Source organism: Palaemon carinicauda, chromosome 7 (genome assembly GCF_036898095.1).
Source record: "Palaemon carinicauda isolate YSFRI2023 chromosome 7, ASM3689809v2, whole genome shotgun sequence".
In the NCBI taxonomy this organism is placed as follows: domain Eukaryota; kingdom Metazoa; phylum Arthropoda; class Malacostraca; order Decapoda; family Palaemonidae; genus Palaemon; species Palaemon carinicauda.
In genome coordinates this window covers 40,805,119-40,820,647 of record NC_090731.1, presented here as the reverse complement: position 1 = coordinate 40,820,647, position 15,529 = coordinate 40,805,119, and the positions used below count along the sequence as shown (strand labels likewise).

The 15,529-nt window shown below is 46.4% G+C and overlaps 1 protein-coding gene across 2 annotated transcripts in view; it reads right to left on the bottom strand.

The window, feature by feature from the left end:
- Positions 1-15,529, bottom strand: part of Uggt (UDP-glucose-glycoprotein glucosyltransferase) — a 255,375-nt gene that overhangs the window by 199,634 nt on the left and 40,212 nt on the right. For both annotated transcript variants that reach the window (XM_068376676.1, XM_068376677.1), the window contains exon 2: positions 10,696-10,934. In XM_068376676.1, coding sequence (XP_068232777.1) covers positions 10,696-10,924 — 229 coding nt within the window. In that variant the 5' untranslated portion in view covers positions 10,925-10,934. The remainder of the gene's footprint in view (positions 1-10,695; positions 10,935-15,529) is intronic.

The following is a 15,529-nucleotide window of genomic DNA, read 5'->3' as shown; positions in this document are numbered from 1 at the left end:
TATGAGCTAGCAATTGGCGATCTGGTGATCGACGAGCTAGCGATCAGCAAACGGTGATCTAGCGATCAGTCGGTTGATGATTTCTCATTGGTGGAAGATGAGCTAGTGATCGGCGTTCTGGTAATTAGAGATTTGCGAGCTTAAGATAGGCCGTTTGCAACGTTCAGATCGTCTTTACTGACAGTGGTATTGTCAGGAAAAACTCCTGAAGAGAAAGGAACCAAGGGTTCCCTGTGAGGAGTCTTGACAGATGGTAGATGCATCTGATTACTCTTGGAAGATGGAATTTTTAGGATCTTGAACCCTTCTGTGAAGCTTCTTCCCTCTTTTCCTGGCGGCCATGCTTTAATGCATTTATGGGGAGGGGAATGGGGCAATGGTGACCTGTAAAAAAGTTTTCATTCTTTTTACCTCTTGCATGGTGCGCAGGAGAGTACTGGAGCGATGGTGCATAGGATAATGCTGGTGCTTAGTTTTCGGTGAATGCGCAGGCAAGCGCTGGTGAGCAGGTGAGCGCTGGCTCTTTGGCAAGAACTGGCACACTGGCGAGCATTGGACCTGAAAACGCAACTGCGCAGGAGAGCGCTGGATCTGAGAGCACAAGTGCGCAGAAGAGCGCTGGCGCATTGGCAAGAGCAAGTGCGCAGGAAAGCACTGACGCGCTGTAATGCACTGAGCAGGGTGTTGTGCAGTCTCCCTAGGATGCGCAGAAGCGCGCGGGAGACAGCTCACGCATAGGAAAGCGCCAGCGCACGCAGGGAAGAGCTCCGGCGCGCCCGAGAAAGACTGGTGGCTGGCTAGCGCGCAAATGAATGCTGGCGCGCGCGCTCGTGCAGAAGACTGCTGACGTGGGAGGAAGAGTGATGGCGCGCAGGAGAGAGCTGTCGCGCAGGACAACGATGGCGACAACGCGCAGGAGGGCGCGCATAGATTGTTGGGCAAGCAGGAGATCGAAGTTGCTTGTGGCGCACGCTGAGGTTTCGGTGAGCTCTGTTGCGCCGGCGATCGTAGGTTGGCTGGCAAGCTTGCAAGTGTTGTTCTGTCTGGCGAGGTTGCGCTGGTAGGTCGGCAGGTCAGCTGCTAGGATGATCAAGAACTGGTATGTGCCCTTTGGAAGGGCGATCATCCACCGATGGAGATTGCGAACGATCAGAGTCCAGGACCGAAGTCCGAGGACTAGCTGCAGCGTCGTCAGGAGAAGGTCTAGAAACAGATGACGCCCATGAGGGCCGGTGGACCAGCAAGCTGACCTTCAGCAGTAGCAATCCTCAAAAGAGGAGTCTCTATGAGTGGCCCCTTTCGCGAACGAGAGAGGTGATCAATTCGCGGGAGAGACTTGCCTAAGACTATGCTCCGCCCCCGAAGGAAGAGAGACTCAGCAAGGGAGAAGCGTAGTCTAGGCGAAGACAGCAACAGCAGTCGGAGTCGATGAAGTGATGAAGAAGACGCAGGAAGTTCTCCCTCAGAAGGGAGAAACAGCCTCACACCTGGGGAGGAAAACTTTCCCTCGGAAGGGAAAGTAGTTCAACCTCTGGAGGCAAACCTCCTGGTAGCACTCTAAGATGATCTAACAAGAGCGCTGCCTGAAAAAGCGTAGCCGGAGCTAGTTCCTCGAAGATGAAGTGCTGATCAGGAGCTGCCCAAGAGATGATGTCCGTGATGACGTCCTCTGAGGTTCGGCAGTGACAGCAGATTCACAAGGAAGGTACAGAACAGCTCTGTTTCGTTGGCTCTTTTAGTCGAACGAAGAAGAATTGTATCGCTAACTGAGGAAAAATACAATAAATTATGTAACAAAAAACTTCCTCGGGAGGAACATCTAGTCCACGAAGGTAAAGGAGACCACCAGGGGAACAAACATAAAATAAGAACTGCGCCCAAAAGTGAGCTAAATCACTGGTGTGTGAGTGGGAGCGGTAGCAAGCTACTGCCCCTACCCCTCGCTAACTAGCGGTATGGGCAGTTAACCCTTGCTAAATCTTAATAGCTCGTCATTTCAGCAGAAAGTAATACAGTGGAACCTCTACATACGACTGTCTTTACATACGATTGTTCCAATATCCGAAAATTCAATCAAATTTTTGTCTCGACACCCGTAGTCATGCTCCACCATCCGATGTAGATCTTGTTTACGCCGGTAGATGGTAGCACGTGGGAGGGACGCCATTGAGCGATGAGTGCTCTGTTCTCTATTCTTGTTTGTATCGTGTGGTTGTCCTCTGTTCGGTCAGTTATTAACAGTGCTTATTTTCTTCCTTTTCTCACATTTCCTTTTTTATTTTACCTATAATCATGGTGCCTAAGAAGCTAAGTTTCAGTACAGGCAGTGGTGAGAAAAGGAAGAAGGCAATTCTTTCATTAGAACTGAAGCAAGAAATTATAGAAAAACATGAGAGCAGTGTGCATGTGAGTGATATGGCTAAATACTATGGCCGGAATAGATCTAGATCTCGACGATCATCAAGCAGAAGGCAGCCATTAAAGCAGTCAAGTTCTTTTAAAAAAGTCCTCTCTCTATTTCTGTTTCTCTCTAAACATAGCATTAACATGATCTTTAAAAAAAATCTCTCTCTCTCTTGTTCTTCTTTGCTGTTAGAGTGAGTGTTAGAGACGTCTATTAATTTTTTTTCCGAGAGAGAGAGAGATTAAACCAAAATGTGTTTTGAGTACATATGATTTTTAACGGTGTCAGCAAGTTGAAACACAATTAAATGTAACTGAGAAAGTAATACCAGCCAATCTGAATTCCTTTATTAACTAAAACAAATACAGTATAGATACAAACACACTCGTGTGCGTATGCACAAACACACACACACAGGTTTAGGAATTGCTACGCAGTAGGAGACAGACGGCCGGGGAGGAGGTAGAGATGGTGACTGCGATAACGTACCGTAACTCATCACTGAAAGTGATGAAAATTAAAAATAAAAAATGTTATTTTTATTAGTAAAATAAATTTTTGAATATACTTACCCGATAATCATGTAGCTGTCAACTCCGTTGCCCGACAGAATTCTATGGAGGGATACGCCAGCTATCACAATACTAGAAGGGGGTGTACTTACCAGCGCCACCTGTGGCCAGGTACTATAGTACTTCTTGTTGACACCTCCTCAATTTTTCCTCGGTCCACTGGTTCTCTATGGGGAGGAAGGGAGGGTCGATTAAATCATGATTATCGGGTAAGTATATTCAAAAATTTATTTTACTAATAAAAATAACATTTTTCAATATTAAACTTACCCGATAATCATGTAGCTGATTCACACCCAGGGGGGTGGGTGAAAAAACCAGTGTACAAGACTAAAGGATAGCTAAGTATCCCGTATTTCATATAATCAGTTATCCACAATAACAATGAAATAATAAGTACCTGGTAAGGAAGTCGACTTGAACCGTTACTCTGCCTTTAATAAGATCATCTTCCTTACTGAGCGCAGCGTTCCTCTTGGGAGGCTGAATCAACTCAAAGGTGCTAAAGTATCCAGGGCTGCAACCCATACTAAAGGACCTCATCACAACCTTTAACCTCGGCGCTTCTCAAGAAAGAATTGACCACCCGCCAAATCAACAAGGATGTGGAAGGCTTCTTAGCCGACCGTACAACCCATAAAAAGTATTCAAGAGAAAGGTTAAAAGGTTATGAGATTATGGGAATGTAGTGGCTGAGCCCTCGCCTACTACTGCATTCGTTGCTACGAATGGTCCCAGGGTGCAGCAGTACTCGTAAAGAGACTGGACATCTTTGAGATAGAATGATGCGAACACTGACTTGCTTCTCCAATAGGTTGCATCCATAACACTCTGCAGAGAATGGCTCTGTTTGAAGGCCACTGAAGTAGCCACAGCTCCCACTTCATGTGTCCTTACCTTCAGCAAAGCAAGGTCTTCTTCCTTCAGATGAGAATGTGTTTCTCTAATCAGAAGCCTGAATAGTAATAAACTGAGTACTTAGAACTTGGAAAAGAAGGTTTCTTGATAGCACACTATAAGGCTTCTGATTGTCCTTGTAAAGGTTAAGACCTTTTTAGATAGTACCTAAGAGCTCTAACTGGGCAAAGTACTCTCTTCAGATCATTCCCCACCAAGTTGGACAGGCTTGGGATCTCGAACGACTTAGGCCAAGGACGTGAAGGAAGCTCGTTTAGCAAAAACCGAGCTGCAAGGAACATGTAGCCGTTTCAGATGTGAAAACAATGATCCTGCTGAAGGCGTGGATCTCACTTACTCTTTTAGCTGTTGTCAAGCACACGAGGAAAAGAGTTTTTAATGTGAGGTCCTAAAAAGAGGCTGATTGGAGAGGTTCAAATCTTGATGACATAAGGAACCTTAGGACCACGTCTAGATTCCAGCCTGGAGTGGACAACCGACGTTCCTTTGAGGTCTCAAAAGACCTAGGGAGGTCCTGTAGATCTTTGTTGGTGGAAAGATCCAAGCCTCTGTGGCGGAAAACCGCTGCCAACATACTTCTGTAACCCTTGATCGTAGGAGCTGAAAGGGATCTTACTTTCCTTAGATATAACAGGAAGTCAGCAATCTGGGTTACAGTGGTACTGGTTGAGGAAACTGCATTGGTCTTGTACCAGCTACGGAAGACTTCCCCTTGAGACTGATAGATTCTGAGAGTGGATGTTCTCCTTGCTTTGGCAATCGCTCTGGCTGCCTCCTTCGAAAAGCCCCTAGCTCTTGAGAGTCTTTCGAAAGTCTGAAGGCAGTTAGACGAAGAGCGTGGAGGATTGGGTGTACCTTCTTTACGTGAGGTAGACTTAGAAGGTTCACTCCTAGAGGAAGAGTCCTGGGAATGTCGACCAGCCATTGCAGTACCTCTAAGAACCATTCTCTCGCGGGCCAGAGCGGAGCCAACCAACGTCAGCCGTGTCCCTTTGTGAGAGGAGAACTTCTGAAGTACCCTGTTGACAATCTTGAACGGCGGGAATGCATACAGGTCGAGATGGAACCAATCCAGCAGAAAAGCATCCACGTGAACTGCTGCTGGGTCTGGAATCGGAGAACAATACAACAGGAGTCTCTAGGTTATCGAGGTAGTGAACAGATCTATGGTTGGCTGACCCCACAGGGCCCAAAGTCTGCTGCAAACATTCTTGAGAAGGGTCCACTCTGTGGGGATGACCTGACCCTTCCGTCTGAGGTGATCTGCCATGACATTCATACCGCCCTGAATGAACCTCGTTACCAGTTAGCTTTCGATCTTTAGACCAGATGAGTAGGTCCCTTGCGATCTAGAACAACTTCCACGAAAGAGTCCCTCCCTGCTTGAAGATGTAAGCCAAGGCTGTGGTGTTGTCAGAGTCCACCTCCACCACTTTGTTAAGCTGGAGGGACTTGAAGTTTATCAAGGCCAGAATAACCGCCAACAACTCCTTGCAATTGATGTGAAGTGTCCTTTGCTCCTGATTCCATGTTCCCGAGCATTCTTGTCCGTCCAAAGTCGCACCCCAGCCCGTGTCTGATGCGTCCGAGAGGAGACGGCGGTCGTGTTTCTGAACAGCCAAAGGTAGACTTCCTTGAGAAGAAAGCTGTTCTTACACCACGCGAGAGAAGACCTCCTCTCTTCGGAAACAGGAACTGAGACCGTCTCTAGCGTCATGTCCTTTATCCAGTGAGCAGCTAGATGATACTGAAGGGGGGGGAGGTGGAGTCTCCCTAACACGATGAACAGGGCCAGCGATGAAAGTGTCCCTGTTAGACTCATCCACTACCTGACTGGTCCATCGGTTCCTTCTCAGCATGCTCTGGATGCATTCTAGGGCTTGGAAGATCCTTGGGGCCGACGGAAAAGTCCGAAAAGCTCGACTCTGAAGATCCATACCCAAGGAGACAATGGTCTGGGATGGAACGAGCTGAGACTCCTCAAAATTGACCAGGAGGCCCAGTTCCTTGGTCAGATCCATAGTCCATTTGAAAATCTCCAGACAGCGACGACTTGTGGGAGCTCTTAAAAGCCAGTCGTCTGACGGAGCCGGACACAAGATCATGGTACTGCTGCACAGTCTGTGAACTGTCAATTATGGGCAAGCGAGGAAGTACAGTGACAACCCGAATCTGTCTAGACTGTCTGGGTCGTACAGACAACTCCTTATCGGGTTGCTGAGGTTGCCGCACTGCGTCACAACAAGTCACTTCTGTTGGTTGTTGAACGTCTTCCCCGTGACACATTGACTCCGTAAACAAAAAATCCTCTAACAAGGACTAAGCTTGGACTGCATGTCTTGCAACACAGCTCAAGGTCTATGGGAGCAGGTGTGGTAACAGACGGGATTAGCGACTGAAGTGGAACCATTACCTTCCCTGGAAGCATGTTATGCTTAAATAAAAGTCCATAGGAGGCTATGCAGCTAAAGGCTCCCTCCAAATGACAGAGTCCTCAAGGGAATATCAGAAGGAGGGAGAAAAGAACTTTCTCATCTACAGGGACCATATCCTAGAAAAGCTAAGTTCTCTCAGTGAGGGTTCACTGGTGCAAAAGCAGCAGACTAGAAGGCAACGTTATGAAACTGCTTGACAGTCTAGTGAGTTGGCAACAACCAAAGGTGTGTGACTGAGAAGCATGCGGTAAGGTATGCAGAGCATGTTGTATGCAGAGTATGCTCTATGCAGAGCATGCTGTATGTAGAGCATGTTGTATGCAGAGCATGCTGAATGCAGAGCATGCTGTATGCAGAGCATGTTGTATGCAGAGCATGCTGTATGCAGAGCATGCTGTATGTAGAGCATGTTGTATGCAGAGCATGCTGTATGCAGAGCATGTAGTATGCAGAGCATGCTGTAAGCAGAGCATGCTGTATGTAGAGCATGCTGTAAGGTAAGCAGAGCGTGTGCATGGCGTTTAACATTTCTCAGAAATTCCATGACCAGTGCTAGAGTGCTTTATGCATGCTTGCATGGGGTTTAATATCAACATAATATTTACCTTACATTCATAACTCATGATTCATATTTTTGCCATATTTTGCGATATTGTTAAAAATATATTGCAAGGAATACAAATATATTTTTATAAGTAATACAAATAACCTCCATTATCATAAGGTTTGAAAATGGAGGTAAGGTATGCTGAACAGCAGAGTCAGAACGAGCTGGAACAACAATAGTTGTGGTTTCCTCTTCAAGACTCTGTTGAGGGAACACCTGAGGCTCAGTCTGCAAAGGCTGATCAAAGGAAGTAGCAGAAGGTAGGCGCATGGGTGGAGGAGGCTGACTCCTGGCATGAGTGGCTGAACTCAAGGGTTGCGCTTGCTGAGTGGTTGGCGGATGCGCAGTAGCAAGTTCCTGAGGAACGAGATGAGGTTCCTGCGGTGTGAGCTGAGAGCGAAAAGGTAGTGGCTGCGCAGAACGCAGTAAAAATCTCGCAAGTTGAGGCTCCTGAGGCGCAAGGCTAAGGTGTTAAGGTGCTTGCCTTGAGGAGGGTTGAGCTCGCTGCAGCGAGAGCTGAGGAGACTGACTCATGGATGGGAGAGGTTGTACCTCAAGCGAGTGTTGCCTCACTGGTGGAACAGCAAGTGGAAGCGGAGGAAGAGAGGTATAAGCCTCCTGTTCCCATTGCTGAGGTTGCCTTAAGGAAGGCGGAGGGAGCTGCACACCACTGGGATCAGTAAACTCATAACGTGGCTCAACATCGTACGCCTGGCAGGTGGTACTGCGGTCAGGCGGAGCGAGCGCAGGCGGAGCAAGCGCAGGCGGAGGGAGCGCAGGCGGAGCGAGCGCAGGCGGAGCGAGCGCAGGCGGAGCGAGCGCAGGCGGAGGCGCAACCTTCTCAGCCCGACACTCACGCATCAAGACCGAAAGTTGTGACTGCATGGACTGCAGTAGAGTCAACTTGGGGTCGGCAGACACTAAGGTCTGCTGAGGTAAAGCCTTAACAGCAGAGATCTGTTGCGGCAGAACCTTACTCCTCTTAGGCGGAGTGCATTCAACTGATGACTGAGGAGAGTCAGAGCTAACCCAATGACTGCATCCGGGTTGTTGAACTCTAACTTCGTACGTCTGGCATAGGTCTGGACTTTACGTTTAAGAGGTCTTGAGACCTGAGACCAGCGTTTTCTCCCCTAAATTTCTTCTGCAGACGAGCAAAATAAGGGCTCAATCGTCTGCGGGTGGGAGTGACGGTCTCGGTAAGACACGCCCACAACCACCGAGGATACTTCTGTGCGCCGATCAAGGCCTGCTGAACCCTTTTGTCCTTCGACATTGCTTCTCCCCTGGGCTTGGGAGCTTGCAAGAGGTCCCGGACTGGGAGGACGACTGGCGCGCACAGAAGTACCCTCACGCACAACACTGACACACTTTGCGCTAATCACTTATCACTTTGATTTTCTGTTTGCACTTATTTCACTGAACTCGAAACTTTAAGTGGTTTGTACCTGAAACACGCAATTCTATCCTTTCTCAAAAGTTAGTAATTGCGAAAACAGAATTACAATGTAACAGAAAAATCTAATGAAAGATAAATAATTCAGTGGCTGGAAAGAGACTAAACACTAGATCACTCTAGAAACGTTTACCTTCTTCCCCTAAAGAGACTAGGGAGAAGAGCAAAAACGATAACAACGTTACTCGCTTGAATGAAACGTTTATCCTCCTCTTTCTCCCTCCGTCTCTATCTCTCTCTCTCTCTCTCTCTCTTGACTTAGAACCTGAGAGAAGAGCCCAATCATATATATCGTTAAAACATATTATTGTTAAAGGAAAAAACTGAAATATTTCCCAAAATGAAAAGTTCCTTTATTAGGATTAAAACCATTAAGTTAAGAAAGAATGAACAAAACGCTAGACACGGTTACTCTTACTGCAACGTGAAACCGTGAAAATTCTTTCTCTATCGTAACGATAGAGCGCAAGTCGAACGTTCTGAACGTCAACAACTGCAGAGACAAAACAAAACGTTAGTTCAACTTTGAAAACAGTACTAGACTATCAAAGAAATTCTTTCAAAGACATTAAAATAGCATAATATGTTAACAGGTAAAACCGAAATGACGGGCTCAATGTTAATTAACTTCGGTACCAAGAAAAGACCGCCTACTATTAGGAAGGTCGAATATAAACAAATATAAAAATTAATTTTAATAAGTTTATAATAAAAGGAAGTTAATCGAAGAGGCCTATAAGAGGCGGAGAGATATAAAATAAATCTATAACTTTTGTTAAGCAAAATTAAGAAAGAGAGTCTATACTCTCTTAGACACCAACACTTCCGTCTAAGGGAAGGGTCGGCCATTTAAAGGTGAAAGAGAGTTCATACTCTCTTCGTCACCATAATTAATCAAATTAATTCCAAAAGCTAACTAAGCTAATATAGAAGTTTCCAGTAAAGCGACAGCCGAAATCAAAGAGAAATACTTCACCAAAGTCGTGAAAATACTCCAAGAACATAAGCGTATCCCAGAACGTCTTGCCGGAAGCACGACAGAGGAAAAATTGAGGAGGTGTCAACAAGAAGTACTATAGTACCTGGCCACAGGTGGCGCTGGTAAGTACACCCCCTTCTAGTATTGTGATAGCTGGCGTATCCCTCCATAGAATTCTGTCGGGCAACGGAGTTGACAGCTACATGATTATCGGGTAAGTTTAATATTGAAAAATAAAAAATAAAAAAAATGTAAAAAATATGAAATATAAAAATAAAAGAAAATAAATAAGTTAAGTTAGATAAAAGTTTCCGTAGTGTAAGTTACAGTACGTTATTGCAGTCACCATCTCTACCTCCTCGCCAATCGTGTCTCCTCCTGCGTAGGAATTCCTACACCTGTGTGTGTGTTTGTGCATACGCACACGAGTGTATTTGTTTTACTAAATAAAGGAATTCAGATTCGCTGATATTGCTTTTTAGTTACATCTAATTGTCTTTCAACTCTTTGATGCTGTTAAAATCATATGTACACAACACATTTTTGTTTAATCTCTCTCTCTCTCTCTCTCTCTCTCTCTCTCTCTCTCTCTCTCTCTCTCTCTCTCTCTCTCTCTCTCTCTCTCTCTCTCTCTCTCTCTCTCTCCTCTCTCTCTCTCTCTCTCTCTCTCTCTCTCTCTCTCTCTCTCTCTCTCTCTCTCTCTCAAAAAATTAATAGGAGTCTCTAACACTAACAGTGGAGAAGAACAAGAGAGAGAGAGAGAGAGAGAGAGAGAGAGAGAGAGAGGAGAGAGAGAGAGAGAGAGAGAGAGAGAGAGAGAGAATTTATTTAAAGAACATGTTAATGCTTTGTTTAGAGAGAAACAGAAATAGAGAGAGGACTTTATTAAAGTCACCATCTCTATCTTCTCGCCGATCGTCCATCTCCTACTGGTCTCCTACGTAGTAACTCCTACACCTGCGTTGGCCTGTCTCTAAGGTAAAGTGACAATAAAAACACATTTTTTTATTTATTAATTCTTTATAATTATCTTTTTTAAATCTTTCTTTCATATTATGCAATTATGTTGTTGTTACGTGTAATTATATGTTGTAATTTATTAAGGAGTTATTATAGGTTTTTGGGCTGTGGAACGAACTATACAAATTAAAGTGTATTCTTATGGGAACATTTGCTCCAACATACGATTGTTTTAACAAATGAAGCAGTTTCTGGAACGAACTAAGATCGTATGTAGAGGTTCCACTGTACCCCTAAATAAATAGTGTAGGTTTGTATTCCAGTTACAGAACAACTTTGTATTTAAATACCTCAATAAACTTACCTCTTACTTCTACTTTAATATCTTTCTGAGCAATAATTCCTACAAAACCCCAAAATGCTGCGGAATTCTCTTCTGCTAAGTATTCTGAGGCTTCTAGGAGTAACGGCGTATGAGGCCATTTTGTTGAAAGATGAGTAGTTACAGGTTTTGTTTTGCCTTGACAGTGTACATCTTGGATACCTAAGCAAACAAGGCTAACTATCCCTAAAAGATGACGTAGTCTTCTCATAACTGCATTTCTGAAAATTAAAACAAAAAGAAATACTAGTTAGCAACAATAAAATACCCTTAAGACTGTTTTCATGAAAATTAAATTGTAATACAAAAGGCAATGACAAACATTATCACTTAACAACTGCAATGACTTGATTCAACGGTACATATTAGACTTGGCTACTATGCCATTTAAAGAACAATTGATTTATTCAATAAAATTACCTGGTTGAAATGACACACACCATTAAGAGTAAATAAAGTCTTCATTTTCTGGGTAATAAGAGAAAATAGGCAAAATAACAAATTTGGAAATATGTATTTTTTCTAACATACAAACCTGAAGCTATTTATTAGGGTATTACTTTCGGCAACGCTGAAAAACAGCCAAGACAATTTTAGTGAGGGATAATTACCCCATCTGCTAGTTAGCGGGAGGGGGTTGGGGTAGACTAGCTACCCCGCTCACTCACACCTGTCAGTTGAGTAACCACTTTTGCTTTCTGGCAGGACTTCTAGGGGGACAGGGTGGCGGGCCACTTTGTATAAATAGCTTCAGGTTTGTATGTTAGGAAAAATACAAATTATTTCCAAATTTGTTCCAACAGATACAAACCTTCGCTACTTATTAGGGTGACTTACTCTTAGGAGGGAGGAAGTCCTTACCAACTGGCCTTGGTCATGACCCAGGGTCCTCTCTATTTCGATCTGTGATCGATAGTAGAGGGAACCCTACCCTCGCTAAAATCAAAGTAGTTACAAGGTAACTCACTGATAGCGGCCTGCAGAAGCTTGTGTGAGAGACTCATGGCTTGTCTTCAAGTAGGAACTCGAGGATTCTAAGACATATCCAATACCCTCCCTCAAGAGGTATTGGTGACGTAACAAAGTATTCATTTATACCCAGGATGCATAAGGGAAATGATTCTTACCTCCAGAGGGGTGAGGTCAGCTATGCTTCGGTCTAGTGGAGCTATTTCCCCAGAGGGGGAGAAGGAGAAAGAAAGAAGTGAGCCAGACATTCTTTTCATTCGCCCTAGACTTACCCGGGTAACCTCAGCCCTCAACTCTCTGCTACTTGTCCATCAAGAAGCCTGATGGCAATAGATCACTTGTTGTGCGGCCACCACAGGACCAATGGAGAAGGTTTCCATGCTCCTGTGGGTTACGTCTTTCAGGTAGCGGGCTGTGAAGGTCGTCTGACGCTTCCACATGCCCGCTTGCAATACCTGTGCCACAGAAAAATTTTTCTTGAACGCCAGAGACGTTGCAATGCCTCGGACGTCATGAGCTCTGGGTCGGTTGGACAGAGGAGGATCTGGATATAGAGCATATTCGATTACTTTCCTTATCCAGGAGGATATAGTATTCCTCGAGACCCTCCTCTTGACCTTCCCCATGCTGACAAAAAGTGCTCGTACACAGGGGCGAGCTTTTGCTGTTCTTTTTAAGTAACACCTCAGATTTTCACTGGACATAGTAGCAGTTGGTCTGGATCTTCGGTTACAGAACGAAGACTCTCTATCCGAAATGGGCCGAACCTAGAGTCCGGCACACCCGGATTTTGAGTCTTAGCTAAAAATTCAGGGACGAAGTTGAGGATTACTTCCCCCCATCTCCTAGAGTGAGAGACATCAGCAGATAGACCATGAAGTTCGCCGACTCTCTTGGCCGAAGCCAAAGCGAGCAAGAACACCGTCTTCCACGTGAGGTGGCGATCTGAGGCCTGGCGTAGTGGTTCATAGGGAAAGCCCTTCAGAGACCTGAGGACCCGAACCATGTTCCAAGGGGGAGGTCTTAGCTCTGCCTGGGGCCAAGTAAGCTCGTAACTGCGTATGAGCAAAGGAAGTTCCAACGAGGAGGAAATATCGACTCCTTTCAGTCTAAAGGTGAGACTCAAGGCTGAGCGGTAGCCTTTGACTGCCAAGACCGAGAGAAGCTTTTCTTCCTGAAGGTATACAAGAAACTCCTCTATGGTTGGAACAGAGGCATCGAGAGGAGAGATACCCCTTCCACAACACCAACCACAGAAAACTGACCACTTTGCCTGGTAGACTGCCTCTGTGGATCTCCTGAGGTGTCCAGCCATTCTTTTCACAACCGGTTGCGAAAAGCCTCTCTGTGTGAGGAGGTGCTGGATAGTCTCCAGGCGTGAAGTCGAAGTGAGGCTACGGCTCTGTGAAAGATGTTGGCATGTGGTTGTTTGAGGAGGTCGTGTTGTGGAGGAAGCTCCCTTGGGATCTCTGTGAGGAGATGCAGAAGGTCCGAGAACCATTCTGCGTGATGCCATAACGGGGCTATGAGGGTCATTTGCAAATTGTTGCTTGCTCGTACCTGGTTGAGGACTTTTCTCATCAGACAGAACGGGGGAAACGCGTAAGTGTCCAGGTTTATCCACCGTTGTTGAAAAGTATTTTGCCAAAGAGCTTGGGGATTCGGGACTGGGGAGCAGTACAACAGGAGCCTGAAATTCAGGGGCGTTGGGAACAGATCCACAGTTGGGGAACCCCACAAAGTCAAGACTTTGTTGGCTATCAGAGGATTCAAAGACCACTCGGTGCCAACTATCTGAGTCGCTCTGCTCAGCTTATCTGCTAGCACATTAGGCTTACCCGGAATGAAGCGAGCTGATAGAGTCACTGAGTTGTCTTCTGCCCATCTGAGTATCTCTACTGCAAGATGGCACAGCTGGTGCAAGGTACCGCCCTGTTTGCTTAGATAAGCTACTACCGTGGTGTTGTTGCTCATCAGCACCATGGAGTGCCCAGCTAGGACCTGGTGGAACTCTTTGAGGGCCAGAAAGGCTGCCCTCATCTCTAATAGTTTTATGTGCTAGTACCTTTCTGATTCGGACCATTGGCCGGAAGTGTAATGGTGCAGCACGTGAGCCTCCCACCCTTCTTTTGATGCGTCCGAAAACAGCATCAATTCCGGGGTAGAGATGAGAAGATCGACCCCTTTGCAGAGATTCGTCTCCGCCAGCCACCACCTGAGGTCCGACTGTTCCTCTAGCCCTATGTGGACTAGGTGATCCCGGGAATCAGAGTGCTGTTTCCACTGGGTTTTTAGTCGCCTCTGGAGGGATCTCATCCTGAGGCAACTGTTGGGGACCAGTCGGGTCAGGGAAGAGAGGTGACCGAGAAGGCGAAGCCAATACTGCGCCGGGAGCTCTTCGCAACTGAGGAAGACCTGTGCTATCTCCCTCAGTCTCTGGATCCTTTCGTCTGATGGAAACGCTTTGTGCCTTAGGGTGTCTAATCGCATGCCTAGGTATACCAGTTCTTGAGAGGGGAGCAGTTGAGACTTCTCAAGGTTTATCACGATCCCCAGATCCTGGCAAAACCTTAGAAGCTCATCTCGGTGGCGGAGAAGGGCCACCTCCGAGTCTGCCAGAATCAGTCAGTCATCCAAGTATCTTAGGACACGGATGCCAACTCTGTGAGCCAAAGATGATACTAGAGCGAATACTCTCGTAAATACCTGGGGTGCTGTGGAAAGACCGAAACACAATACGCTGAACTGGTAATGCTTCCGAATGAACATGAATCTCAGATACTTCCTGGAAGATGGGTGAATTGGGATCTGGAAGTATGCATCCTTCAGATCTAGAGCGCACATGAAGTCCTGGGGTCTTATCGCTTGTCTGACTGTGTCGGCCGGCTCCATCCTGAAAGGTGTGTGTTCGACAAACCTGTTCAGGGCCGAGAGTTCGATGACTGGTCTCCAGCCTCCAGACGCCTTTTTCACAAGAAAGAGTCGACTGTAGAAGCCTGGGGACCCGTCGAGGACCTCCTGGAGAGCGTCCTTTTCCAACATGGACTGGACTTCTGCCCCGAGGGCAAACTCCTGTACATATCCCTTCGCACAGGAGTTCAATGGAATTGGCACTCGAGTCAGTGGAGGGAGAAAGAGCGTGAACGGGATACGATACCCTGAACGAATCACCTCGACCCTCCAGGGTTTGGCCCCGTGGTAAAGCCACCTCTGCCAGCGGCTTTGCAGGCATCCCCTCACAGGTGGACAAATGGGAGGATTGCCTGTCTTATTGGGACCGGCCTCGGCCAGATCCCTTCTTACCCTTTCCTCCACAGAACGACTTTTTACTGCGAAAGGCCTGCTTTGCACCCTTTTTACCTTGCTGTTTTGGGTCTCTAGCCCTTTTCAGCTGCGGGTTCTGCTGTGCTTTCCGCTGTGGCTGAGAGGGGTAAGGTCTAGCTGTTAAGACCTTTTGGATGATTGAGTCCTGACTGGACTTCCTCCACCTCTCTGCCACCCGCTCGACATCCTCGGGATGGAACAAAGAATTGCCCTCGAAAGGAGCATTTCTCAGACTCGCTACTTTGGCCGGAGGGAGATGTCTATAGAGTTTGCCTATGACGGCATCTCTCCTCTTCAGGATAGTGTTGGCCCAAAGGTTCACTACCTGATGAGAGAGGAACTCGATGGCCCGAGTGCCGGACAAAAGGAAAGTCTCCAAAGACTTCCTGGAGGACTCCCGAGACAGGTCCTAAGACCGCATCAGTTGTCCTAAGGAACCTAACCAAAAATCAAGCCACGAAGTAGCCTGCATGGCGTACTTCGCCACCTTTTCCTGGTTTAGGATTTCAGAGGCCGAAAAGGA